This window comes from Tribolium castaneum, chromosome 6, assembly GCF_031307605.1.
Source record: "Tribolium castaneum strain GA2 chromosome 6, icTriCast1.1, whole genome shotgun sequence".
Classification (NCBI taxonomy): Eukaryota; Metazoa; Arthropoda; class Insecta; order Coleoptera; family Tenebrionidae; genus Tribolium; species Tribolium castaneum.
The window spans coordinates 5,987,341-6,014,906 of NC_087399.1; the positions used below are offsets into that span (position 1 = coordinate 5,987,341).

The 27,566-nt window shown below is 30.6% G+C and overlaps 1 protein-coding gene, 2 long non-coding RNA genes and 5 other non-coding genes across 13 annotated transcripts; 6 read left to right on the top strand and 2 right to left on the bottom strand.

Moving 5' to 3' along the window:
- The first annotated feature begins 112 nt into the window (after positions 1-112).
- On the top strand, positions 113-3,217 carry LOC107398510 (uncharacterized). Its single transcript, XR_010334511.1, has 6 exons — positions 113-231; positions 279-404; positions 455-925; positions 974-1,099; positions 1,146-3,001; positions 3,050-3,217. It is a non-coding gene; the product is annotated as an uncharacterized LOC107398510 (long non-coding RNA).
- A 1,177-nt stretch (positions 3,218-4,394) lies between these two features.
- Positions 4,395-5,527, top strand: LOC663642 (uncharacterized). The gene is made up of 2 exons (XR_010334508.1): positions 4,395-5,200; positions 5,263-5,527. It is a non-coding gene; the product is annotated as an uncharacterized LOC663642 (transcript).
- A 2,415-nt stretch (positions 5,528-7,942) lies between these two features.
- Positions 7,943-9,469, top strand: LOC103313962 (uncharacterized). Its single transcript, XR_010334510.1, has 5 exons — positions 7,943-8,160; positions 8,214-8,685; positions 8,733-9,105; positions 9,150-9,266; positions 9,313-9,469. It is a non-coding gene; the product is annotated as an uncharacterized LOC103313962 (transcript).
- Positions 9,470-11,262: 1,793 nt separating this feature from the next.
- On the bottom strand, positions 11,263-12,553 carry LOC103313961 (uncharacterized). Its single transcript, XR_010334672.1, has 5 exons — positions 12,401-12,553; positions 12,249-12,347; positions 11,710-12,199; positions 11,556-11,654; positions 11,263-11,507 (listed from the first exon to the last, which is right to left on the bottom strand). It is a non-coding gene; the product is annotated as an uncharacterized LOC103313961 (transcript).
- A 122-nt stretch (positions 12,554-12,675) lies between these two features.
- LOC103313959 (hypothetical protein) lies at positions 12,676-13,296 on the top strand. The gene is made up of 3 exons (XR_010334671.1): positions 12,676-12,826; positions 12,877-12,996; positions 13,051-13,296. It is a non-coding gene; the product is annotated as a hypothetical protein (transcript).
- A 1,705-nt stretch (positions 13,297-15,001) lies between these two features.
- LOC135266561 (uncharacterized) lies at positions 15,002-16,901 on the top strand. The gene is made up of 3 exons (XR_010334674.1): positions 15,002-15,194; positions 15,875-16,012; positions 16,068-16,901. It is a non-coding gene; the product is annotated as an uncharacterized LOC135266561 (long non-coding RNA).
- Positions 16,902-17,032: 131 nt separating this feature from the next.
- LOC107398508 (uncharacterized) lies at positions 17,033-17,790 on the top strand. The gene is made up of 3 exons (XR_010334673.1): positions 17,033-17,212; positions 17,262-17,402; positions 17,557-17,790. It is a non-coding gene; the product is annotated as an uncharacterized LOC107398508 (transcript).
- LOC100141720 (uncharacterized) lies at positions 17,728-27,404 on the bottom strand. 6 transcript variants are annotated; one of them, XM_008198596.3, is made up of 9 exons: positions 27,259-27,396; positions 27,069-27,209; positions 22,244-22,763; positions 19,311-19,454; positions 18,832-19,259; positions 18,639-18,779; positions 18,224-18,592; positions 18,046-18,180; positions 17,728-17,997 (listed from the first exon to the last, which is right to left on the bottom strand). In XM_008198596.3, exons 7-9 carry the CDS (start codon positions 18,270-18,272, stop codon positions 17,795-17,797), a joined length of 387 nt encoding a protein of 128 aa, XP_008196818.2. In that variant the 5' UTR covers positions 18,273-18,592; positions 18,639-18,779; positions 18,832-19,259; positions 19,311-19,454; positions 22,244-22,763; positions 27,069-27,209; positions 27,259-27,396; the 3' UTR covers positions 17,728-17,794. The 6 variants fall into 6 exon arrangements, with proteins under 6 accessions (XP_008196818.2, XP_064213650.1, XP_064213651.1 ...); XM_064357580.1 differs by lacking the exons at positions 17,728-17,997; positions 18,046-18,180 and having other exon boundaries at positions 18,348-18,592; positions 22,561-22,763; positions 27,259-27,404; XM_064357581.1 differs by lacking the exons at positions 17,728-17,997; positions 18,046-18,180 and having other exon boundaries at positions 18,348-18,592; positions 22,561-22,763; positions 27,259-27,399.
- Between the last annotated feature and the right edge of the window lie 162 nt (positions 27,405-27,566).

Genomic DNA, 27,566 nt, shown 5'->3' on the forward strand with positions numbered 1-27,566 from the left:
TAGACAATTATCAAGTCGTATTGATTTGACGCACAAATGTCAAACACGGTGTCCTGTATGCAGATTTAAATCACCCATCCTTGTCTAGCTCAGACTTATCAAATAATTGAAATTAACACCGTGCGAAGAATAATTCATTCTCATTCAAGTTCTTGGTGTTTTTTCCGTACTCTTGGCCCCAAAAAATGAAACTTTGCACGCTTGTAATGTTACTATTCCCGATTTGCGCAAGTAAGTTACTTACTTTTCCATTCTTTTCGAATGAAATTAATTGCTAGGTTTGGGTGTGCGTTTGGAATGTTACACTTGTTCAGACTGCGGCAAAACACCCGATACTTGGAATCAAACGACTTGTTCGTTGTTCAGTACAGAACATTACCTTTGTGAACATCGAAAATTTAATGGTACGTTTCTGTGAACATTGAAATCGTTTTGATATATTTTGGGGTTTAAGGCACAGTTGTCAAATCATGTATTTCAAACGTGAAGGAAGAAACGCTTTTGTGTGACAAGATTAATAAGAAGAAGAAAAAGGCGGACGAGTTCTGTTTTTACTGCGAGAGAGATCTTTGCAATGTTGTTAATTCGGCTAAAGTTCGTGTGGAATCCTGTGTTGTTTTGTTGTTTGTTGCTGTTATAGTATTTGTTTATTGAATAAATTTGCATTTTTCGTGTTTCTTGCTATGCAAACAGACTGATTCATGTAAGACGACGCGCCTTCCAAAAGCGTGAACGCAACACAAAATACACCAAAATGCTTGCCCAACTACAACACGTTGTGATCACAAATAATAGAATTCAGTGATTACTGATAAGATTAGGTAACGATTTTCGATCCAATTCTCCGTATTTTTTTGGCCGTACTGTTATTCCCAAAAAATGAAATATTTCACATTTGTGATATTATTATGCGTTGTTTCCGCAAGTAAGTTTTCACCTCATTTTTTTACTTTGGTTGAAGTTGTTTTTCCAGGTTTGGGTGTGCGTTTGGAATGCTACACTTGTTCTAATTGTGGGAAAACCTCCGATACTTGGGACAAGACAATCTGCTCGTTGCCCGGCAAAGAGAATTTCCTTTGTGAACACAAACGACAAAATGGTATGTTTGTGAAGTTGGGATTTTAAATATAATGTTAGTGTTTAAGGTGTGGTTGAAAAAAAATGTGTTTCAAACGAAAGAGCTGAAATAGAGAAGTGTGATGCCGTCAATAAGAATAAGGACGATTACTGTTTTTATTGTGAGAGAGATCTTTGCAATGTTAATTCGGCTCAAATCCATATTGGATCCGTTATCGTGCTATCGCTTGGTGCAATTATGAGATTTGTACTTTGAAAGATTTATGACACCAGTAAAATATACAACTAACAATGCTCAAAGTACTTTTTATCTATTGTACACTAACTCAGTGATGTAAATAAATAAAACACATTAATAAATTTGTGTTTTCTTGGGTTGAGTTTGGGATCTGATGAAATGTGAAGCTCCTTTAATAAGAAAAATAATATATTTCATATCAACAATGAATCCACTGTCTATTACAAAAATTGTAACACTTTGCACTAAAAAAAAACGCTATCTGATTCCTCTAATTATGACGATTGTGCTTAGTCAATAAGTCAATAAGAATTTTCGAACAGTGATGATATATTGATTTGTGTACACAGTTATCTATTTATCTCACTTCTAAAAATACTTGTAACACCTGCAATTTGGGTGGGGTTACAAAACAGAGACACATTGACAGTTATTGTAACTCTTGTTTGTAGAAGTGCCATTTTCTTGCGTTACACTAACTAAGGAACGTGGCAAAAGAAAAAAACTTTTCTAAAAATAAAAATTTTTCGTTATTTTTTAATTAATAATTAATTGAAGGGCTTAATAGATGAAAGAGCTATGTAACATTTTTTTGAAAATTGACTTTTTCACAAATTTGAATTATTTTAATAACATTTAATTAAAATATGCTTAACACATTTGTATTTTTCTGTAAAATTTTCAATTAGTTCTTGCTAAAACCTCATTTACAAGTACAGTAAAACCTTCCTTAATAGACACTTCTTCACCACGGACATCATTGTAGGGACGAAAGAAATACATTAAAACAACCTCTCTACAACGGACTCTCTGTATACCGGACGTGGGTAGAAATGGATGAAAAAATGTATACCGAAAATCGTGAATTAAATATCGATGAATGTTTGACGAAAAGAATGATGAAGACGATAGTTATAAAGAGAAAACTTGCTTTAGCACCACGCTGACTAAATATTTTAAAGTTTTCTTTATAAAAATATTTTTGCTGATGTTTTAAATTTGAATATCTCTCCACAACGGACAGTTAAAAGATTTCTCATCGCTGTCCGTTGTTAAGAGGTTTTACTGTATTATAGATGTTCCTGCATAATATAAAAATAAATTAACCCTTTGTATATGTTTTTTTATTTCAAAAAGTATTTATGAATAAAAAAGTGACGTACACATTTAACTTAATTCTACTGGAATTTCCTTTTTTTTGTTTAACAAAGTGAAACTTTGTTATTATTGTGCCTAAAAATCGACACAAATATTTCGTCCTTCGACTGATAATAAAAAGTTAATACCTATCATCTTTTTTATCAGTATCTCTGGAATCTGTTTCAAAATCTGCTTAACAAGTTGTTGCCGAAACATTTTATCCCTTTATTTTCAATCATTATTCGAAGAATTATAATCAAGTATTAGTCGTTTTGATAATGATTCACACTAATTAAAACAAAACAAAAGGTTTTGGACCGAATTCGCCTATAAATAAAAAAGTGTTTCCTCTGTTCACTTAGTACAAAATGAAGTTTTTCGGCGCAAGTCTCTGCTTCACCTTTTTCCTAATTTTTTCAATAGTTGGGGCAATAAAGGCGGTCAAATGTTACGAGTGTGTTTATAATTGCCATTCACCGGTAAATGTGACTTGCCATGACAAACACAACGACGATTTTCTCTGTTTTTCGGCAAAGTTTCCTTTAGGTAAACAATCACCATTGCAGATAAAATGATTTTAATCGAAAACTTTAGGTGGAAAAATGATGAATCTCAAAGGATGTGTCCTAGCCGATGATCAGGACTTCAAGGATAGTTGTACGGCCCTTAACCAGGTTGAAAACGACTCTTGCTATGTGTGTGGTAGCGATTTTTGTAATTTATTGTAACACACATTTTTAAATAAAAAAATTCAAAAGTCAATTAGTTGTATTTGACTGATTTATTCACACAGAGCCTCCATTTTTACATGCATTGTTTGACTCCTCCTAGACCCCCTCCCACTCACCTATCTATTTATTTTCTCTAGATGTTGTGCAATTTTAGTGTATCGTAGGTCTAAAAATAAATGGGTATTTTTTGTAGAAATTGGAAAAACAGATAAAGTTCCTCTTGGCACGTGTTATTCAAGTTGCGGATTTTTAATCTTTGCTATCAGAAAAGTGAAAAAGTGACACACTGAAATACTAAAACTAAAACTAAAATACTAAAATTTAAAACAAGTCAGTTAGTATAAAATACTGACATAAAAAACGAATAAAAAACTAATTCACCTGTTTTTTTGTGTTAATTTTATTTTTAATTGTGTTCCTTTTCTAAATGTGCTTTACAATTTTTTAAATTAAATTTAGACTCGAGACCAGTCAGGGCAAGGCAACAGAACAAAAAATATAATCCTAAATCTTGAAAACAGATAAGACAAACTTTTCAGAAAATCAAACGGATATGACGACAATTTATGATGACTGCACAGAGATTATAAATTTTTGTTGCTACGTAACTTGCCAACATGATCAAAGGAGCCGTCATTTCGAATTTAAGCTGGCAATTTTGGAAAATGTGGAAACTGAAGATGCTTATCTTTTGTTTCTATAATATTTAGTGCTGCAAACGCAATTTTACAATGTGTTCAAAAATAGTTGTTCATCAAGTAGACTATGGAATTCAAATGCCGCTTCGTCCAAAAGGCTATTGTAGTTTCTCTGACAAATCTTCGCTTTTTACTCACTCTTTGCATTTTTCGGCAAAGTTGTCTTGATTTTTGAATTATTGAATTATTTTGACGGATCTGTCACATTACGTTCAAATTTCATAGGTGACTTGATTGATGAACAACCATTTTTAAGCACATGGTATGGGCTATTCTGGACTGTGTTCTTAAATTTCCGTTACACAACAACACATAAAAAAATTAAAAATTAGCCTCACAATGCTATCTCCAAAAAAATAATTACCGATACGCAGAATTTGTAAATCCTTTAAGTGCACTTAACTTTAAGTGTACAACAAAAAAATTAGCATTTTCATGACGATTTTTCTAAGAATCATGCTGTCCAAAACTGTTAATTGTAGAGATTTCAATAAAAAAATTGAAACAAATTTTTTTGATTTATTTGGATAATAGGTGGTATTATGATGATTATTATTATTACAACAATGTGGTTTCCCATATTTATTTCAGGAGGGTTGTAAAGCTGCTTTCGAACAATAAATCAATCTTATTTAAGCATATCTCTTGCCAAACAACCCGTAGTTATTATTACATCATTTCAAATAGTGATAGTCATTTCTGTTATCTCTTAATTACGACGACGCCAATCGGTGCCAATTGCGCGTCAATAAGTCGCAAGAGGAAATTGACTATTATTTATTTTTTTATAAAAAGAACAAATGAACATTTCTGGTCCAATTGGTTGATTGTTCTGTTGCTCAAAAGAGTTAGATAAAAATTAAAAAAAAAACACATCTGTTTCTGCAAATTATTTTCATCAAAATTCAATAAAACTCCTGACGTTTTTCACCTAGCCACAATTTTCCCACGAAATCTTAAATTTTAGAAGTATCATCAGAATTGTGAAATCAAATTTCTGTTTTCTGGCAATCGTGAAGTGGCTCGCGCAAAACTACACAGATAACAACTCATCCCTACACCCACCATTGTTTTCCCACCTATAAAAGATTAAAACTTGAGAGAGACACGTCAGTTCCACGCACAAAAATTTCCAAAAATGAAGGTTTGCAGTGCAGTTCTCTTGGTGGCAGTTTTCGCCATTTTGTATCCCCAGTCCACCGAAGCGAATGTATCAAAATGTTATTACTGCATGCACACCTGCAGTGACCCTCTCGAAGTCCAAGAGTGCCCATCTTATGGCGACTGGAGGTGCATTTCAGCAAAGCTCAAAGATGGTAAGTGGTAAATTTCGCGAGGAAAAGCTGTTTTAATGCAATCTTCCCGTGTTGTGTTATAGATAGGGTCAAAGGATGCATTTCAAGCAGTGACTCTGCAACGAAACAGAATTGTGATACGATAGACAATGCAGATGATGGAAAATGCTTCATTTGCGACTCCGATCTTTGTAACTCTGCTGGAGTTTACTCAGCTTCGGTTGTTCTGCTGTCCAGTTTGTTCTTCCTCCTCACGAAACTTATTTAAGCTAAATTATTATATTGTCTAAGTAGGTTTTTACCAAAATGTACACATGTACATAAAACAATAAATTATTTTCATCACTATTTCGTTTTTTTTTCCACATCTAACTTCACCTAGTTAGAAATAGAAGCCATAGGCAACTATGAACTGATTTATGCAAAATAATACGGTGCGTTCACAAAGTCCTTAGATCAACTCTTGCTGTGGAATTTAGATTGACAGCTTTTTATTGTCTTTGATAGTTTAATCGTTTTATTCTGTTGAAATGTCAAATGCGCTACTTGCAATTTTCTCCAGTTTTTCATATGTAGTAGTCGTACGAAAACAATATACGTCCAAAATTTCGCAGCAAGAGTTGATCCTAGTCTTTTTGAACGCACTGTATCTCTCAGACAGTATTAGTTATGGAGAACTAAGAAATCTTCTTTCATATTTTTTATTAGAAAGCCTTTTTTTTCTTAAGTGCCTATCAAAAAATTAAAGAGTGTACTTAATTTAAATCGGGAGATAAAAATATTAACGTTTAAGTTTTCGATATCTATAAAAGGCTACTGTATCTTTGAGGTCATTTAGAAAATTTCATACACACTTTGATCCCCTACTTAGCTCCACTTGATTCAAATTTCCAAAAACAAAAACAATAAAAATATTTTTTTTATTTAACTCTTTTGGGATTAGAATTTCAAAAAATCCTAAAACACGTAAAATTTTTCTTTTTAACCGAATTTTAATTATTGTATTGTACTAATACAATATTTTTTTTATGAATATTATCTTTACTAATTATAGATTTTCATACGATTTTTGACACCTCATCTAACCAAAAATCATGAAAACAAACGTTTTTCCATTTTCAACTAAAAGCCCATATACCAGTTGTCATAAATATAACTTCAATAAAATAAAAATTCTCATGAATATAAGTTCAAAAATAAAGAAACATGTGTTTCCAAATTTTTAACGTAAGGCCTAAATACGAATTTCGATGAATATAACTTTAAGATTTCTTTTAAAATGACGAATTTTTATTCAAATTTTAACTCCCTATTTCACCCCTTTAGAAAAAAAAAAGAAAAGTTGATAATTTATGAGATAAATCGATTTTTCTGAAAAATGCACATAACATCCTTTGGATACCAACGTAGTGTGCCATGTAAAACAATAAGTTCTGACATAACAACATCAGACTGGCGTTTTTTGTCCGTGACGTTTTGATTTTGTTGTGAAAATGAATTTTTCATGTAAATGGCATACACATCTCGTCGAGATATAAACTTAATTTTGATAAGAAATCATTAAATAAAAATTAAAAAAACGGCGGCACTACTAGAGAAAATATGCAAGAAAGAATTAAAAAAGCTTTTCATAGAAATGATCATGTCACATTAGAAGCGTTGAATTTTTAAAAAGAATTGACCATTGTATTACTTTATTGCTTAAGAATGCCGTCATTTTAAACACTTTTGTAACTACAAGTAATATGTTATTGCTGTTAATTTGTTATACCTCAGTTTTTTTATTCCCTTATTTCTCCATTGTAAATTTCTGTTATTTTTATTTAATAATTTCTTGTCAAAATTTTATTAAAGTTTATGTCTAGATAAGATTTCTAGGTATGCATTTTACGCAAAAAATTCATTTTCACAATAAAATCAAAACGTGACGTACTATAAATGCCATTTTGACATTAGTATGTCAAAATGTATTGTTTTTCATAGCACGCTACATTAGTATCCAAGAGATTTTGTGCATTTTTCAGAAAAACCAAATTATCTCCCTAAATATCAACTTTTGAAAAAAACTAAAAAGGTAAAAAAGATGTAAAATGAGACGCTGAATAATAATTAGTAATAAAATACAGAAGGTGCTGTTTAAAAAAATCAAGTTATGGTCCATCAAAATTTACCAAAATGAATGTGTCACAGCAAGGTGATGCTACAATACAAATATATGGTCTTGTCACCAAAAAATACCTTAGACATTTGTTTACCTACGGACAGAGTCCCAACTTGATATCACAAAAACCAAGGGCACTGCGATTTTTTAATAATGTGCCCACAGACGCACTAAATTGTAGAAATAATTAAATAATTTCTAAACGGTCAAAGTAAATTGCAAAAACTAAATTGATTCCTAAAGCCTAAAAAAGTGCAAATTTAAATATGTACAAATATGCAGGGGGTGCCATTAAAAAAAACTACGTTAAAGGCTGTATTATAAAAATGAAACACCCTGTATAGGGCAAAATAATTTTAGAACGTACACTTTAACTTCCCATTTAATTTATTTCGATATCTTTGACAGTGCAGGAGCAATTGAGCACGCCCATATCAATGACTCACCCTGTAGAAATCAAATTTAGCAGAAATAAAACATAATTATATGTGGCGTTTCGTTTTATTCAAATTGTGAAAACTTTGCCCTTGAGAATGTTTTCTAAAGATAATTCAAATTTGGAGATAAAACTCCTCACGTTTCTATTTTTGAAAGCTATAAAAGGTTGCTATCATGTACTTTTCTAATTACTACTCCAGGATGAAACTTTGCAGCGCAATTTTCTTTGTTGCTCTAGTGGCTTCACTGAATCTTCAGTCGACTGAAGCAAGTGCCAAGCAATGCTATTGCACTTACAACCAATACACTTGTTCAGATTCATCAATGATTGAAACTTGTGCACATGGTGATTGGAGTTGTATCTCGGCTCAGAGTGTTGTCAGTAAGTGCCTAGATATTAAATGATTCAACAATTTTCTAAAGACTGATTTCCAGATGGTGTCACTAAGCACGTGAAGGGATGCGTTGAGAGTGGAGATCTTGAAGTGAAGAAAAACTGCGATTATATTAACTCTTTGCCAGACGGCTCGTGTTACATATGCACCACGGATCTTTGCAATTCGGAATAAATTGTTTAAAATTAGTGCTTGACTGATTTATTTCAAAGTCATCTCGATCAACATCCGGTCATTTTGCGAATCACTTTTCCCAGATTTTCGATAACAAAAATAATTCGTTCTTATCAGCTGATAAAAAAGCTTGAACCATTATTAGTTTGTTCCAAAAATGAAAGTGTCCACTGTGATTTCGCTCACAGTTTTTATTTTTTTGTGTTTTAGAACAACACAAGCCAAGGTTTCGCAGTGCTATTCCTGCAACAATACCTGTCATGACCCTCTGGACATTGAAAATTGTGTAGCACCTGAGAGGTTTAACTACAGATGTCTCTCCTCAACATCGAAAATTCGTAAATTAGTAAACAATTACCAAATTTTTTTTCACCGAGTTTTGCAGCTTATGGTAAAGATATTGAAATCAAAGGCTGCGTCTTGAGTGATGATGAATACATTATAGAAAAATGTGAGCAATTGAGCAAGTGTTACATGTGTGATACGGATCTTTGTAACTCAGCTGGTGCTTACTTACCGTCATTCCTTGTATTGTTTACTTCACTGTTATTTTTATTGTGAGTTAAGTCAAAATATGGAAGTTGTCCAACAATTAATAAATTGATTAGAATAATAAACAATTTTTTTCTCTGGGGGTCACACTTATCGCGATTATAAATTCGGAAACAAACAAGTTTTACTAGAATTCAACGAACTTTCAGTCATGAATTTCGCGTTTCTTGTCCTCTTGTGTGCCGCAATTTTCGCCCAAACTTGCGGTAAGTGTGGCTTTATTTCGACTTTTTCCCTAAGCGATTTTTAGTCAAGGGTAGCGGCGTTTCGAAGTGTTATTTTTGCCAAGACTCGTGTCAGGAGCCTCCAAAAACCGTAAATTGTCCTTCTGGGGGGCGTTGCATGGCTAATGGAGTCATCTATGATAGTAATTCGTTGAAGTGGTTTTTATTTTTTATTGCATATTTTAATAGGTGAGCATCGGATCGAGCAAAGAACATGCATGGTTGCCAATAGCACACTTGTGGAGAAATGCGCCAAACTCAACGAAACCAAGGACGCGTTTTGTTATTTTTGCGACACTGATCTTTGTAATTCTAAAGGATTTTAAATAAATTACCTTACCCAAAATACCTTTATTTGAAATTGGACGAGTAATTAGTTGCGGAAAGTTATAGAACTTAACACTTGGTTATATGAAAATTTCTGACTATTCTGTTATTGTAATTTCAACAAAAAACACATCATAGGTCCAAAAAATTACTCCCTCCAAATACATTTAAATTATTGTTGCATTTTTTTTTATCTAATCATGGGTCTAATCCTGGTGTTAGATATTATTACAGACCGAATTTTAGTAAACTTTCCTAACACGCAATTTTTAAGGGCTTTTCGTAAAACTTGAAATAAATTTGTTTGATTAAGAATAGAAATATTTGACATAGAAATATTTGACACTCTTTTTATTTTTCCTAAAATCCTACACTTGTTTTTAAAATACGATAGTTTTTTTCTAAATTCTTATTAGTACGTGTATTTATAGTTTACATACAGTAGTACTCCAGATTTTTTAATTTCATAGTTATTTTACATCTTACGGTTTTTTGTTTCTCAGGCTTCCAGTATTTCAGCTTTTTAGTTTCATAATTTTCCTCTAGTATTTCGTATTATAATTTCATCAATTTTTCAGTTTTTTGTGGTTTTACTATCTTATATTATTTTTACTGTACAGTTTCAAAGCATTTTATTTATCACTCTCAGACATTTAGATCTACAGAATTTTGATATTACTGTTTTTTTTTTGTAATCCAGTCTTTTAATGTACTGGTTTTTTATTCAGAATCTTATGTTTCAATTTATTAGTGTTTTTCTTTTCTAGTTACTTTTTTAGAGTTAAAGTCCTTTTTCAGTGTTTGAACTTTTAATTTTTGAAAATATTCTCTAATTCTCTAATTTATTCTATATTAAATTATTTTTTAATTTTAAACAAGTTTTGTAACTTATAAAATTTTTGTGTCAGCCTTGATTTTGGAATAAAAAAATAATTTACGAAAAAGTGTTCGCCAGTTGTTAATTTTAATTTTAAAAATGTATTTCTAAAATTCTTAGTTTTTGTGTAATAAATTAAAAAAAGGTTTTTTCGTCACAAAAAAATTAAAATATTCTCAAAAACTAAACCGAATCAACCATTTTATTCGCACTTAATCGAAATCCCGTTTGTGAGAAAGACCGGCTGTAAAACCTGTTTGCTAGTATTTTTATTTTATTTGTTCCTAAAGTGGGTAATTTGACCAATAAAAATATAAAAATCACCTCCTGCATGTTTAATTGGTGCACAAAAAACTGTAAAACGATTGAAAGGTTTGTCATTGGATATGGGAGAGATATTGCACTCCCAACTGTAAAACAGACTAATCATAAGGCGATTAAAACCGAGCAAAAAACTGTTGTTTGATTATTTTGTGAATGCCGGCCAGACCACCTCGAATTTCGCTGTTTTATAAGAAAATTTCGAGTTTTCTATCACACTTGGGTTCAAAAATCGTGAATAAATTGTGGAACGATTTGTTCTTGATAAACATTGATTCTCGCAGTTAGTTCGTGGTTAAGCTCAAACATTTCGCAAGTTTTTCAGCAACAACACAATTGTTTGGCAAGATTTCCTCACAAAACTCATAAATTTATTTAGTTATTAACTTGGATATTTAAACCTCGAGGTATGTGTCTTACAACGACAATTAATGGAATTTATTGCAAAAAAATATGTTTTTAGTTGTCCTGTAATAAAATAAAAATTGTAACCTGAATTACAAGATTTTAATACCTAATTTCTGTTTATGTGCAACCTTTTCTTTAACTTCCTAAAAATCCGGTTCCTATTTATTATAGTTTTATTTTTACGGTAGGTGGAAAAATAAGTCTCATTGTTTTAATATAAAATTATTTAATGTATTTAGACAACTTATTTACAAAACATAATAAAAGCCCACAATTCCAATAACAAGCAAAGCTATGTTTTGCATTTTTGAGGCCGAATTGTTGCATAAATCCGTTTCGCACATGCGACAATCTTTCACACTAACAACTGGATTCTGTGCATAAGTATTTTCCATAATTTCACATTGATTGTCGAGATAGCAGCCTTGAAATAGAAGTTCAGAGTCTGGATCTAAAAAAAATGTTTTCTTTTTTTTTCAAATAAAGTTTGTTGGAATACATTTTATGGTGTATTTTCCACATTTAAACAGACACTCGGAGGTAACATCACAGGACTCATCTGTCGGGTGGGTGCACTGGTAGCAACGCAAAGCACCAACTTTTCAAAAATAAATAAAATAAATATAAAAAAAATTATAACACAATTAACTTGCCTGTGTTAAAAATAAGAACTGAAAGTACAAATACGAGAGTTAGTTTTGGCATTTTGCTATTGACTGATGGTGATTTGGCAGGGTTTTAGTTCAGTTATCTTTAGTAAATAATTCAAAATGTTAGTTTTCTGGGTGTGGGCTGCAAATTTTCTGAATTCTAACAGCTAAGCTTTTTATCAGTTGTCATAAAGTGATTAATTTATATTTATCTTATTCACTTCGTAGTTGTTTAGGTAAAACATAAACCACATTTAATCTAGAATTATTTTTATTTGGCGGTTAAATATTTACAAAATAAAATAAAACCCCAAAATGCCAATAACAAGCAAAGTTACATTTTGTATTTTTGGGCTGGAATTATTGCACAAATCAGTTTCACACATGCGACAGTTTTTCACACTAACAGCGGGATTATTGGCGTAAATATTTTCCACAAGTTCACACTGTTTGTCCACATAACAGCCTTGATACAGCATTTCATGATTAGTATCTAAAAAATAATTTAATAATATTTTTTTATTGAAATAACGTTGGAATACATTTCAGGATATAGTTCCCACACATAAGTGAACACTCGACGGTAATGTCACAAGATTTTCCAGTAGGTTGGACACACTGGTAGCAACGTAGGGCCCCACCTTTTTTCGAAAACGATAAAATATGGAAATATGTCAAATATCGGTTAACTTGCCTAAGCTAATGACGGCTGAAAGCACTAGTACTGGAGTTAGTTTCGACATTTTGCTATTGACTGGTTCTTTAAGCCGAGTTATTAGAGGATTAGGCTTTTTATCAATAAATATCGCATTAAAACAGTAATACTGTGTAAATAAAAATGCAATTTCGCCTCCAATAAATCATAATTTTATCTTTCTGAAATAAACTCGCCAACTGTAGACAATTTTATGCATAAAAGTTGACAAAAACAAGTCTTTGACACAATTTCCCGAAACCCAGCACAAAAGAGACGCAAAGACTTTAATCCAAATATTTACTCCCAGCTTAACTCAATTTGAATATAAGCCGTAACTTTCTCGGGTCATCAAATTAGACTTTAAAATGGCATCCCTAAGTGCATTACTTGTACTCACAATCGTACTAGTTTACTCGAAATCTGGTAAGAGTGAAATACAGTTTGAATAATTGGTATTTAATCAAAGAAAAAAGTTATTTCTCTTCAGTGTTACACTTGTGACGGTCCACTCAATTCCGAATGTGCCACTTTGAATCACATTCCCCCCACCCCTTGTCTCAATGAAAAGGTTTGTGCGCGATTCATTCTCAAAAGTATTATTACAATCTTACTTAGATCACAATGAAGTTGATAAACTTGTGTTTTAGAATCTGAAACTGAGATTTTATATCGTTCCTGCGCTCCGCTAAATTACTGCAGTGTTTTAGCAGCACAATATAAGGATAATCCACAGGTTTCCGTAAAGGAGTGCAAAGTTTGTGATCAAGATGAGTGTAATTCAGCAGAAAGGAGTTTTCTACCAGTTTGGTTAAGTCTATTAACAGGCTTGAGCTTGTTTGTTGTACAGTAAAGACTAAAATACGAAAAATAAATAAATAAAAAAATTAACTAAATTTGATACACCTATACCCCTAAAACAAAAAACAATGTTTTTTCAATAAAAGGCCAGGGCCGGATTATAGTTGTAGGAGCCCCAAGGCAAATCTGACGGGGGGCACCTTTTCACTAATCTTTAATTTTAAATAATTTATTTTTTTTATTACGTAGTTTTTTTTAAACAAGGTAAACACATGTAAGAACAGTAAATAATTTAATAAAATTAAAGAAAAAAACAAATAACGCATAAAAAAACAGAACTCTTAAGTCTCCCTACCTACTCTAGAATCGAATTTTACGGCATTTCATACAAGAATATTCATTAATAACTTGACTGGAATTACAATTCTTAACTGAAAAAAACTCCTTTAATAAACAAACCTGAATAAGTTTAAAATGCCCTATTAAATTTTTAACGGTTTTTATTGTAATTGATAAATTTTGGTAAAGAACTGATATCAGAGGGGCAGATTGTAGTTCTAGAGCTCCGTATATTTTTCTGTGGGCATTCTAAATTTTTAAGATAAATGTAAAACTTTTAGCAAATTATACGTAATTAAATAAATATATAAGTTGGTATACCACTTTGTTCCTATTCTTCTAACATAAGAGGCTTCTTGAATTTAAATTTTTAAGCACATAATATGTACCAACTTTATCACTATTGATTGTTTATAGGTACAGTACCTACAATGTGAGTCTGTGAGTAGGTATGTTTTACAGTATCTTAAAAACTAATAATTATACAGTTCTCTATGCATGTAAATTGTTTCAGAATTTATTCTACATTTTCTTCTAATTCAATTAACCTAAAGATAAAAAATTATATTTCATGTAATTCTAAAAAGAAGCGATGCTTAAACGTTGGTTAATGGAAAAAGAACATTAAAAAAAGTGTCGCTAACTTCAACATTTAATTAATTAAACAAAAACAAAAAAATGAAAAAGCTTAATTTTAAGACTGGCAACAATTTTCTTAAAAATTTTTTGCTCAATACACTATTTAAGCATCGATTTAGAATGACAGTAGAAATTACAAAATCCTAGTTCGAATATTTATATTTTTAATTATGTAATTAATTTTAATTGTGAGGAATTATAACAGATTCTAAGAAAGTCACATGCATAGAGAAAATTATTAAGTAAGTATTTAATAGCATTAATTGATTTCTGTGTGATTACTAGTTTTTGAAATATAATAAAAAATATTTTAAGAAGACACACCTTGAATATTATATAGAATTTTGAAACCAATTTTACAGTTTTTTCTGCCCAACTAGCTCACAAGCTCTTTATTATTCAAATTCCGATTTAGTGTTGATTTTAAATATGTTTCTATTAATTTGAACTCAAAAACGATCGTTGACCACCGATACACAACAAAATTTAATTCGTCATGTTTCGTTTAAGACCTAGAGTACTTACACCTACTTTCCTTCAAAAATGCATTTCAAATGTTTTCATATCAAGAAAATAAACAAGGCATGTTTAGGGTATTTGTACATACCTAGCTGTCATAATTATATAAATAATATATATTATATAAATATATATTTATATAAATTATATATATTATATAAATATTTTTTGCATTTCCTGTAAAATTTACATTTTGTAACACATCCCCTTCTTCCGTCGAGGTTATCAACTTTGTAAAAATAAAATAAATACAAATTTTCTGTTTTTTAGAGACATACGGTTTCAACCCATTGCTGTTTTGACCGTGCACACCTTCAGTTTGTAATTTTATGTGAACTGAAATAACAAATAAGATAAGGAAATTTTGTGTTATCTATGTGACAACGCATGTAGTTGAATAAAATCCTCGAATAAAACCTAGAATTTCAAATGAACCTAACTCGAATACAGAATCTTTTGTTGTTTGTTGTTTTGTTGCCTTTATTGGTCTATTCAGGTAAGTACGACTAAGTGCAGATTGTTCAGATGCAGGTGCGCAGTGAAAAATAATGGATAATAAATAATGTTCAGTTTTTCATACACTGTTTACATATCACCATAGATTATATATATTTATATAGATATATGGCTGTAGATTGGCGACTTTGCCGTCCCCACCACAAATTGTATATTCTAGTTACAGGTAACGTCACAAGCGCTAGTTGTATCGCTTGGAGGGAAATTCAAACCCATCCGGTATTAGACAATTCTAATATCAAATATATTTGATGAAAAGTATTTAGATCAACTCTTGCTGTGGAATTTAGATTGACAGATTTTTTTATTCTGTTTAAGTGTCAAACGTTCTACTTGCAATTTTCTTCAACGCCAGTATTTTCGTAATCATAAGAAATCAACATACGTTTAAAATTTCACAGCAAGAGTTGATCTAAAGACTTTTTGAACGCACTATACCGTAAATAACAAATTCATTTATTTTTGAAGAAATAAATTTATTTATTGAAATGGAGGATGTGATTAATTTTTTAAAACAAAACACAGCTTCGTTTTATTCACTTCAACGAATCGAATTTATTTATTGTTCGACGTTTTATGATTATTTTATAGTAATAATTATTAATTGCTCTTCTAAAATTTACAACAATGGAAGAATGAATTAAATTTTTATTTTCACAGCGCAACTATGTTACCAGTGCGTATCAGCAATGGATCCGGAGTGCGAAGACGAAGACACATTAAAAGAAAATTTCCCCAATCAATGTTTTACTCGTGATCCTGCGGCAAAATGTGTCGTGTATGAATATGAAGCCACTGGTGGGTATTACACAGTGTAAAAATTATACAGTAAATGATGGCAAACGACTTGTAGGAGAAAAGGCGATACACATTGTACGAGGATGTAGAAATTTTACAGATAGCTGCGGTAATATTAATAACTCTTTGAAAATACAACACAAAAAAGTGAAGGGCTGTAGTTTTTGTGGCACTGATTTATGTAACAAGTACATCCTACCAAAGTCTAGCAAAAACGATAAGATCCCAAAACACACTAATAATGGTTCAAATTTTGGGTTCATATTTAGTGGACCTTTTTTCTTTTCTATTGTTCCAAAATGTATAGTGAGGCTTCTCTTTGTTCTGTAACTTGTCTAAACTGAACGCTCGCACATTTCTTGGTTTATTATACAAGTAAAGAAAAGTTGTTCATTATCTGTGAGTGATCTGAAGGAAATCACGAACAGATATTGCCAACTTTTCTTTACGTGTATAATACGTTTTCTCTTATAGGTACATCGAGAAATTTTTGTTAATTTTTTTCACCGATAGAATAAAAAAATCACCAAATGGCTACTTTATTCTACTGAATTTTTCTTGTATGGCTTTAATTGAAGAAATTTATGTAACTAGGTGTATTGCTCACCCCAATTTGTCAATTTTCCCTTTTAAGGCAATATGAACTACTTTTATATCCGCTTTTGATACTGACAATTGTTTATAAAAAAACAGACCATAACTAAATGAAATAATGTACCATAGTTGCCACAATAACGGTGTACTATCTCTTCTCGAATCTATGGAATAAGCAACAACATTATTATTACCTATATGAGAAAAAATAATAAACCACTAATAATAATACCGTTTATTTACAGAATTACAGAATTAATTGTATTGGTGTTGTATTAAATTTTCTAAGAGTAAACATTGTTATTTTTATAATTTAATAGTTAACCCAAACCTAAATAACAATAATTCATTACACATTTTAATAATCTGGAGAAAACTTTCACAGTTCTTTGGTGAAATGACAAAGACGTGAATCATCTTATCTCCTTATCTTTTATCTGCTCTCATCCAATTCCAGCTACATTTTGTAGCAAGTACAAGTACCTCGTGTTTAAAACGTATGTGCTATTTTAAGCACTTAATGTTAACACCCAACCCAAACAATTTTCCTAGTTTACTCCGATAAAATGAAGCTCCTCGTAGCAATTCTCTTCCTTATTTCTGCAGGTAAGTCAAATCAAACCAAACTAATCCAGTGGGTAACAAAAATTTGTAGCATCAGCCGCCCAAAAATGCTACACATGCTCAACGACAACAAAACCCGCATGTGAAAACCTCTCAGACCTTTCAAACATTGATACGTGCGTAAGCACAGCCTCGGAGGGAATTAATTGCGTCATGTACAAGTTTAGACTAAGTAAGTTGTGACTTTTTCGACAGAAAATATTGTTTCCCACCTTGACAATGTTCAATGAAAGTACTTCGTCCTGACTTCTCTCCCTTAGATAATTATTGATTAAATCATTTTGGAAAGAAATACATGTCTGGCTCTGATTAATGAAATGTTTCAGACGGGAGAGATCTTGATATCGTATACCGAGGCTGTTTAACAAAAGACAGAACCTGCGATGATGAAAAGGCCGCATTACAAAACGAAAAGAAAGAAATGCTTGATTGTAGGTTATGTGAAACTGATTTGTGCACGAACACGAACGCGGTGTCTCGAATTAATTTATCGAATATTTTAAGTGTAATCACGTTTATTGTAATTAAATTAGTTAATTAATAAAATTATTGCACCTGAATTTGTTAATTAATAAAAGCACCGATCATCAACGCCAGGATGAACGTTATCGCAGAGATGGACAAAGTCGTCCCGGAATCGCAAAGATCTGTTTTACAAATTTTACATTTCTCCAACTTTTTAAAATCGGAATTTTGTTCATACAATTCCTCACAAATGTCTTTCGGTTCGCACGACCTTTTCACTGTGATGATTCCAGTTGAGGGATCTGCAAAAAAAACTAAATACATCGAGTAGTTAAAAGTGAGTTAGTGACTTTTGGTTTTGTAAACTGCACAAACTTCGCCTTCGGAACAATCATGCGTTTTGATTTTGTCCTTCCCTCGGGACAAGTCCTCGCAGGGCGAGTTTAAATCCTGGGTTTCACACGTGTAGCATTTCAGGGAATCCCCTACAAGCCGGTTTAAGGGCAAAAATAAAAACACCAGACTTACCGTAATGGGCGAGAAGCAAAGTCACTAGGATGCAAATTTTCAGAGACATTTTAAAGTCAGACTGGAGTGTGGTTTGGGACGGGTTAAGGTTTTATAAAATCGGGCTTGTTTGCAAAATGGCGGCCAAGGTTGGGGAAAATTTATTACGCAATTTTGTTTACAATAATTAGCTAATTAGTTTATTAATAATGAGTAAGAAAATTCCTAAAACGGGGAAAAATTTAACAATGTTGGCGCCATTGCACCAGTCGTGGTCCGAACAAGTTTGACAATCGAGCAATTTGCTGTAATAATTGTTGTATTTCGAGGCTAGAACGGCACAAATGTCGCGGTGTTGACAACTTCGGTGGATCATCAAAGAATCACCATCTGAAATTTTTTTGTAATCCGTTGTTTTTAGGGAATTTCGTCTTACATTCGATTATGTATTTGGCACACACTGCATCGCCATACATGCAGGTGTAGTAGGGTAAACTACCCCCGCTGTAGGACAAGTTCTCGCATCTAAAATTGCTCCCTAGTGATGCTGTGCACGAGTAGCATTGCAAAGTCGTCACTAGCGATCACTTCCCCAGTTATTTAGCTTTCCCCAGTTGGCAAGCACTTACCCGAATCGAGGTTATTCACCAGAAAAAAGCCCAAAATCGCACAAATCACTCTCAGCGCCATTCTTCACGCCCTCAGGCCTCACAATGAGGCAAATTTGCACTCACGCTTATCACTTACGAAATTATTTATACACTCAAAATATTTACCCAAATTCAAGAACACCAAACAAGCCAAACTCGGTTAAATTAATAAATTTATTATTTTATCTACAGTAAAAAAATCACCACAAGCATTAAACACAAGCCGGGGGAAAGCCCCATCGCTTTGTTGCATAGATCCTCACTGCAGGTGGCGCAAATGTGCTGGCCGGGCAAGACCGACCCTGTCCGTCTCAGGTCGTTGAAGATGTCCTCGCAAGTGGCCCCATAACGCAGGGCCTGGCACCCGCGGCTGGTGCTCAGCTGGTTGAGAGACCCCGGAATAAGGGCTAAAAATTAGCTCGTTTTTTGCTAAAGTCAGGAAAAAGAGAGAGGGTTACTTTGGTAGTGGTAGGCGGTGCATACGGAGGGCTCGGGGCACGCAACGGCCTGGAGGTAGCGCTCGTCCCCGTAGAGACACGCGTCGTATTCGTATTGGTTGCTGGAGGCCTCCGAAGTGCACACGTAGCAGCGGATGCAGGAGCCTTAAAGAAAAAGTGAATTGTTGGTTGCCTACCTACAATTCTATTACACAATAGGAAACTTGTTTTATATAATTGATCACCAACATAATAACGACAAACTCTAAAAAAACGAAGATCGTATTGCTTGTAGTAACACACTTGATTCTCAAACCAAGTTTGCAACAATAAAAAAAATGTAATAAGAGATAATGTTTGACATATAAATTTTTTCAACGCATGTTATTTTCCTGTATCATTTAAAAAAAATTTTTTTTTAAATTAAAACCGACATTTTTGTTTTAGATAGGACCTACATAGCTTTATCTTTCTGATAATAAGAAAAAAAAAATGAAATTAAAAAAATAATTTGATAAAATAAAATATATGTTAACAATTAAATTTATCTTTATCTTTTTGTTTTTGATTTATTTTTAAGTGGCAATTGTTTTATATTTTTTTGTAAAATTGGCATAAAAACATATAGTATGACACCTAAACTTAAAAAATAAACAAAAAATCATCACCCCTTATAAAATAAAGCAAGAACGAAAAAATAAAGCTCTTTGTGTAATATTTTCAATGACTTTAATAACTTTTTTATTATATTTTCTTCTTTTTTTGTTTTTTGTTTATTTAAAATTTCTTATATTTACCAGAAAGATAAAAATGTATACTATTTAAAATCGTTAATGAAAAATGTCAGTTGTCAATCAAAAAAATTAAATTTACCTGTTCAAGGAATTTTTTAGAAAATAATTCAAATAAAATATACATTTTGCCTTACTTTTGGAATAATCTGTATAATTCAAAAAATTACAACGTTTAAAATAATAAGCAAATAATTATTATTAACTAAAAATGAATAAAGTCAATCAAAGTTGGGCATTTAAGAGACATTTACTCGGCCATTTAAAAATAGTAAAGCTCAAAAAAAACTTTTTTTTTAATTTTCAGGAGAGCAGCTTTCTGTCAATACTTTTAAATTAAGATAAGTAGTTGTGAATAATAAACTGTCAAAATATGCACGGTTTTTAAATATGAAAACTGAAATGGACAGAAATATAATGTCATTTTTGCCAACTTATTCTTTTATAGTTCAACTATCTTTAGTTAATCATTAACGTTTCTTTGTATGTTCAATCCAGACATAATTAGAGAATTTTGATGTTTGAGACTAGATATTGCTGCCAGCATAAAATTTTTATTTAAAATTTAACACAAATTACTCAGAAAAGCATTAAAAATAATATAAAATAAAAAATTTAATTATTTTATTTGTTTGAATAAAATTTTAAAAGAATTATTTCACTGTAAAACGTTCAAAGATAAAATGCTTCAGGTTCAGTGTGAAAATCATTCGAACAAACAGAATATTTTTCAGCCAATTTAATTTTAGAATTAAATGATCACAATTTTCTTCAACGCATGTTATTTTCCTGGATATGTATATTTAAAAAGAAATATTAGAAAGGTTGATATTTTGTTAATTTTTTGTTGCATCATAATACAAGAATTAAAACAACATTTAAAATATTTAGCAATAGTTAACTAAAAAATAAAGCCAAATGAAAACTTAAAAAAATATCTTTGTATTTTATAATTTCCCCACCAGTACAATTATTTATATTTTTTAAAAGTAACCAAATTTTTAATACATACATGATCAGAAAATTCTGGTGTTTGAGACTAAATATTGCTGCCAGATATGAATATAAGTCAAAAAACTTTCTTTGGAAAAAACACATGAATTACTAAGAACGGGATTAGGATTAGAAATAATACAAAATATATAACTTGATTATTTTATGTATTTAAATAAAATTTAAAAAAATACAATACTCCAATATTAAAAAAAATATTTCACAGCAAAACGTTTACTTTATTTACACATTTTTAGCACCATTTAAAAAAAGAGAACCATTACCGCCAAAATAAAAAGTTTGAAGTTCGGTCTAACAATCACTCTAATAAACAGAATATTTTTCTATGATAAATTTTTGTCAGCAACAGAAAATGACGTTATAAAACGGTGCAAATTAAAATTAACAGAAAGGTCCTCTTGACAATTTTGGATAAAAATTGAGCTTTTTGTGTAAGTATTGTGTAAGTGCTTACACATTTTGATTAAGATTTTTTTTTCTATACTAATTTATAGAATAAAAAGTAGAAATAATTGCGAACATCATTTTCCAAAAATATTATTTAAATAAAATAAATAGCCAATAATAATTAATGCTAAACATTTTAAAAAATCTAGAAAGTTCGTTATGGAGCTCCAGCTACCAAAACTAATAAAACTTGACTAAGCTGACAAATATTTACTCTTTCAAAATGTTTTAGCAAGTTTTATGGCCTTTTTTGCCCTGTTTCGACAAAATTTGCAAACACCATTTGATGCTTCCATCACTGGTTGTTACGTTATCTCATCATATTTGGGGGTTGATTTAATCATGCGATTAAACTATGACTTCTAAGTAATGAAAATATTGCATAATTTAAAATTCTTTTCAGTGATATTAATGTCCAGAGACAGCGATAAAACCCAAAAATACCTAATCCAAAATCAATATCAATCACTTTCACGCGTACATTGAACCACCATAAACCTAAACTTTCAATGACCGCTAAATACAAGGAATTCCAATAAATTTCCTTTCGCAAGCCGCGTCAAATTTGATAAAACGTGGCAAAGAATTCGCCTAAAACGGGTTCACTTGACTCATCTTTACGAAATGTTTTATTAGTCGTAAATTAAAAATTCAATGTTACTTAAATAATTGCCCAAGCGCGTGCTATTTCCAAAAACTCACCCAGATCGAAAAGTCCAAAAACGAGCAAAACCGTCTTCATCTTCATCTTCACTGTACGAAAAAAAATCTCCGAGCGCGCGAGATGTCTCTCACTAATTACCAGAATCCATTAAAAAACAAAAACAAACTGTGCGCGTATGCATACCCTACTAACCTTAAACTGATTACGGCAGTGGTAGCCAAACACTTATGTATCGCTTAGGCATTTATTTGTTTACAAATATTTAGCCACAATAAATTCTTATTCATTTATTTTCTTTACAATTTTTAATAAATAAATGTGCGGTTTCGCGCAACTCGTAAACTCGGCACCTAACCTTCGTCGAAAGGAAAATTACTCAGATGTTTGACGAGGAGTTGCACAGGTCGGAGGAGCACGAGTAGCAGTTTATCTCCCGGACGCGGGCGGGGTACACCAGGGAGCGGAGGTTGTCCAGGAGGACGTCGCAGTTCTCCACGTTGTTGAAGGGCTCGCAGCCCCGGGTGGTCACGCTGGAGCGGATCAGGCCATGGATTGATACTGAAAATTCAAGTGATTAGAATTTCAAATCAATTGCTCTGGTTTGGTTGCAATGCTAATCACTTCCCGCAGCGACTTTCCTTGATCTTTAGGAGTGGATGCAATTAAAATCCGAAATGAGTCAATTCAAGGAATTTTTTAGAAAATAATTCAAATAAAATATACATTTTGCCTTACTTTTGGAATAATCTGTATAATTCAAAAAATTACAACGTTTAAAATAATTAGCAATAATTATTAATAACTAAAAATGAATAAAGTCAATTGGGCATTCAAGAGACATTTACTCGGCTATTTAGAAATAGTAAAGCTCAAAAAAAACATTTTTTTTAATTTTCAGGAGAGCAGCTTTCTGTCAATACTTTTAAATTAAGATAAGTAGTTGTGAATAATAAACTGTCAAAATATGCACAGTTTTTAAATATGAAAACTGAAATGGACAGAAATATAATGTCATTTTTGCCAACTTATTCTTTTATAGTTCAACTATCTTTAGTTAATCATTAACGTTTCTTTGTATGTTATAATTTTCCTAGAAATACAAAAATCATTTTAGGTATTTAAACGTAATCAAATTTTCAATCCAGACATAATTAGAGAATTCTGATGTTTGAGACTAGATATTGCTGCCAGCATAAATTTTTTATTTAAAATTTAACACAAATTACTCAGAAAAGCATTAAAAATAATATAAAATAAAAAATTTAATTATTTTATTTGTTTGAATAAAATTTTAAAAGAATCATTTCACTGTAAAACGTTCAAAGATAAAATGCTTCAGGTTCAGTGTGAAAATCATTCGAACAAACAGAATATTTTTCAGCCAATTTAATTTTAGAATTAAATGATCACAATTTTCTTCAACGCATGTTATTTTCCTGGATATGTATATTTAAAAAAAAATATTAGAAAGGTTGATATTTTGTTAATTTTTTGTTGCATCATAATACAAGAATTAAAACAACATTTAAAATATTTAGCAATAGTTAACTAAAAAATAAAGCCAAATGAAAACTTAAAAAAATATCTTTGTATTTTATAATTTCCCCACCAGTACAATTATTTATATTTTTTAAAAGTAATCAAATTTTTAATGCATACATGATCAGAAAATTCTGGTGTTTGAGACTAAATATTGCTGCCAGATATGAATATAAGTCAAAAAATTTTCTTTGGAAAAAACACATAAATTACTAAGAACGGGATTAGGATTAGAAATAATACAAAATATATAACTTGATTATTTTATGTATTTAAATAAAATTAAAAAAAATACAATACTCTTATATTAAAAAAAATATATTTCACAGCAAAACGTTCACTTTTTTTACACATTTTTAGCACCATTTAAAAAAAGAAAACCATTACCGCCAAAATAAAAAGTTTGAAGTTCGGTCTAAAAATCACTCAAATAAACAGAATATTTTTCTATGATAAATTTTTGTCAGCAACAGAAAATGACGTTATAAAACGGTGCAAATTAAAATTAACAGAAAGGTCCTCTTGACAATTTTGGATGAATATTCACTCTAAATAACAAGTCAATTACGTATATCTATGCCTTCTACGATGTGTTTTTAATTTTAAAATTCCACAGCGCGATTTTTTGGATTTTTGGCGAAACAAACACATGTGGCACCACATTTGAGGTCATATCAAAAAAATTTAACAAAACAAAGACCAAAATTGTCGTGATAACGCTCGATTAGATACAAAAAATCGCGAAAAAACGGTATAAAAATAATTGTTGTTTTGACTCAAAACGATACTTCAGTCAATTCCGAGCGATTTAGGACGTTTTTGAATCAAAAATTAACTAAAATTGGGAGATTTTGTTGAAAATTGTCGCTAATTTTGCATACTGAAGGTGAAAATTGACTTTGTAGACTGTCAAAGCAAGCATAAAAATCTTATCCTATTTGAGTTAATTCCAAACACTTTCTAAAATAAAAAAAACCTATTTTGTAGTCTGGATATACTAAGTGCCCAATACAAAGCATTTTTCTACGTTTTGAAGCTAGAAATAAAGTTTAATTAAGGAATATTTCCTAAGCATCAAGTATAAAAATCGTCCTTTCAGAGCTATTTTAATTAATTTTGAACAATTTAGCAAAAATATCTAATAATTAATAGCCTTTATTAAATGATGTTGATAAAAATAATAAAAAAAATAAATGTATCGTAAAAAAAAGAAAGAATAATAAACAATAATTAAAAACAAAAACAGAAAAAATGAAAAAAAAATGTTTATATGTATTCTAAAATAAAATTTATTTCTAAGGTAGGACGGTGACGATGTTAATATTAAACGATAAATAAATACGTAATCAGTATACAGCCAAATGACATTCGAAAATTTTATCAATTTCCAACAACCGAGTTTTTTAGTTATTTGTGACACCTTTTCTTAACAAAAAATAAAACGGCAACATTAGTTTTATATTTTTTGAGGAAGATATTCGTTTACATTATTTAAACAAAAATAATAATTATAAATTATAATAAAAACTTAACTTATAAACTTTGTAAGTCAAAATAATGTTAATTTGGTCAATTCTGAGCAATTTTGCAAATTTTTAAGCTAGAAAACGAAGTTAAGGGATTTTTCCAAAACAAAACAGACTGTATAAAAATAAGACACAAAATTCGTAACATTGTAAAAAATCTTTTTTCAAAAAAAATCCTTGAACAGATCGATTTTATTTTTTTAATTGCTACATTGTGACGTTATAATGACATTTCTTACGTCTTGTGTTTTTAAATAATGACGTCATTTTTTTGCTCACTCATAGTGCACATATTTATCTTTCTCGTAATAGGAAAATAAAATAAAAAAATTAAATAACAAAAAAAAGGAATTTAATAAAACAAAAAACTTGACAATTACACATAATAAGCTGTCTCTTGATTATTTTATCATTGTTATACATTTTTTTGTATAAACACAAAAAAATTAAACAAAAACAATCACCTCCTAAACAAAGCAATAACGAAAAGATAAATCTGTGACTTTTTATTTTATTTTCTCCTTTTTTTTAAATTTTTTTAACACTTACCTAAAAGATAAAAATGTGTACTAACTAAAACATTAATAAAAAATGGCAGTTGTCTTATAAAAAAATTAAACTTGACTTGTTCGAAGACTTGTTCCTAAAAGAGTTATAAATTTTGTGCGTTCCTTTTGATTCAGTCTGTATAATTTTAATAAAAGACCATTATTAAAAAAAATAAATATTAAAAACAAAAAAAGTCAATGTATCATAGTAGAAAAAAGAAGAATAATAAATAAAAATTACCTGACCTGACCTGACCTGACCTGACCTGACCATTATTAAAAAAAATAAATATAAAAATAAAAAACAGTTAATGCATCGTAGTAGAAAAAGAAAAGAATAATGAATAAAAATTACCTACCTAATAAAAACAAAAAGTATCTATTTTTTAAACGAAAAAGAAGATAAGAAGATGGCGATATTAGGAATAAGCAATAAATAAAAACAGACAAAAACGTCTATCAATTTCCAGCAACCAAGTTACTTAAATTTTTACGACACAAATGTTTTTTGTAACAAACAAAAAACGGCAAACAAATGTTTTGTATTTGTGTAGACGATATTTGTTAATATTATTTAAGCAAAGATAATAAATAATAAAAACACAAGAATATTTTATCATTACATTTATGTCAAAATAATGCTATTTCGGTCAATTCCGAGCAATTTGAAAAACAATTCCAGTTAAGAGGTTTTGCCAAAAAAAGACATAGGAAAAATAATACAAATTCAGTCAATATCAAAAAAATTAATACAAAAATGGGCACAAATCGAAAGATTTTATTACATATTATGTTTATTTTTAAAAAACAGAACGAAACTAAATTATAAAAAATTATACCGTTATTTTAACCAATTCCCCAAGTAATTTAACAAGAAATGGGTCGAATCAATCGATTTTGACAAGACAAGTAGGAACATTGTTTTATCAAGAACAATTAACTGTGAAATAATGCAAAAATCAAACAAGGATTTGAGAGATTTGATTGAAAGAATTTTTAGTTTATAGTAACAGTAACACAATTCACAAAAAATATAGTAATAAATACTCAAATAAACATAATAAATGGAATAAATGTATCATGGTGAAAAAATTACATAAAAACAAATCGAGTAATTTAAAACTAACTAACAATTATTGACAGTCAAATAGCGCTTCTACCCTTGTAGAAGTTTTGATCAAAAAAATATTTTGGTAATAAAAATTTGGTAATAAGTTAATGTTCATTGATTTTAATCTCCTTGTACTCACTTTCGTACTGATAAGTAGAACACACATGGTCATACGGACACTCCATCTTCTCCACGTTGGAGTATCCATAAACGCACGCCTTATCGGCCTTATCGGCATTTCTCGAAGATCCGCTGCACTTGTAACACTGTAAAGGACTTCCTGGGGCACACGTCACTTCAAAAATCTTGATAAAAAAATCATCACTTACCAAAATGTGCTAATAAAATCGCCGAAAATAAAACACTGAACACAAACATGAGCGCGAAAATTTCGCACAACTAATAGTCGAGTTCCCACTGAATTACTGACTGATGTGTGTTTCACATACAACCTGAAAACCTTTACCGGCCTTGTGTAATACCATTCACACATTAGATGGAATGTATGAATCCATCTTCGATATGAAAGTGAATAGAAATTGGGTAAGTGGCCGAAGAAAGGTTCAGATGTAATTAAAACCGGCCTTGACATTTTTATAATTAGAAAAAAACAAGTCCAACTGAATTGAATTTTAAT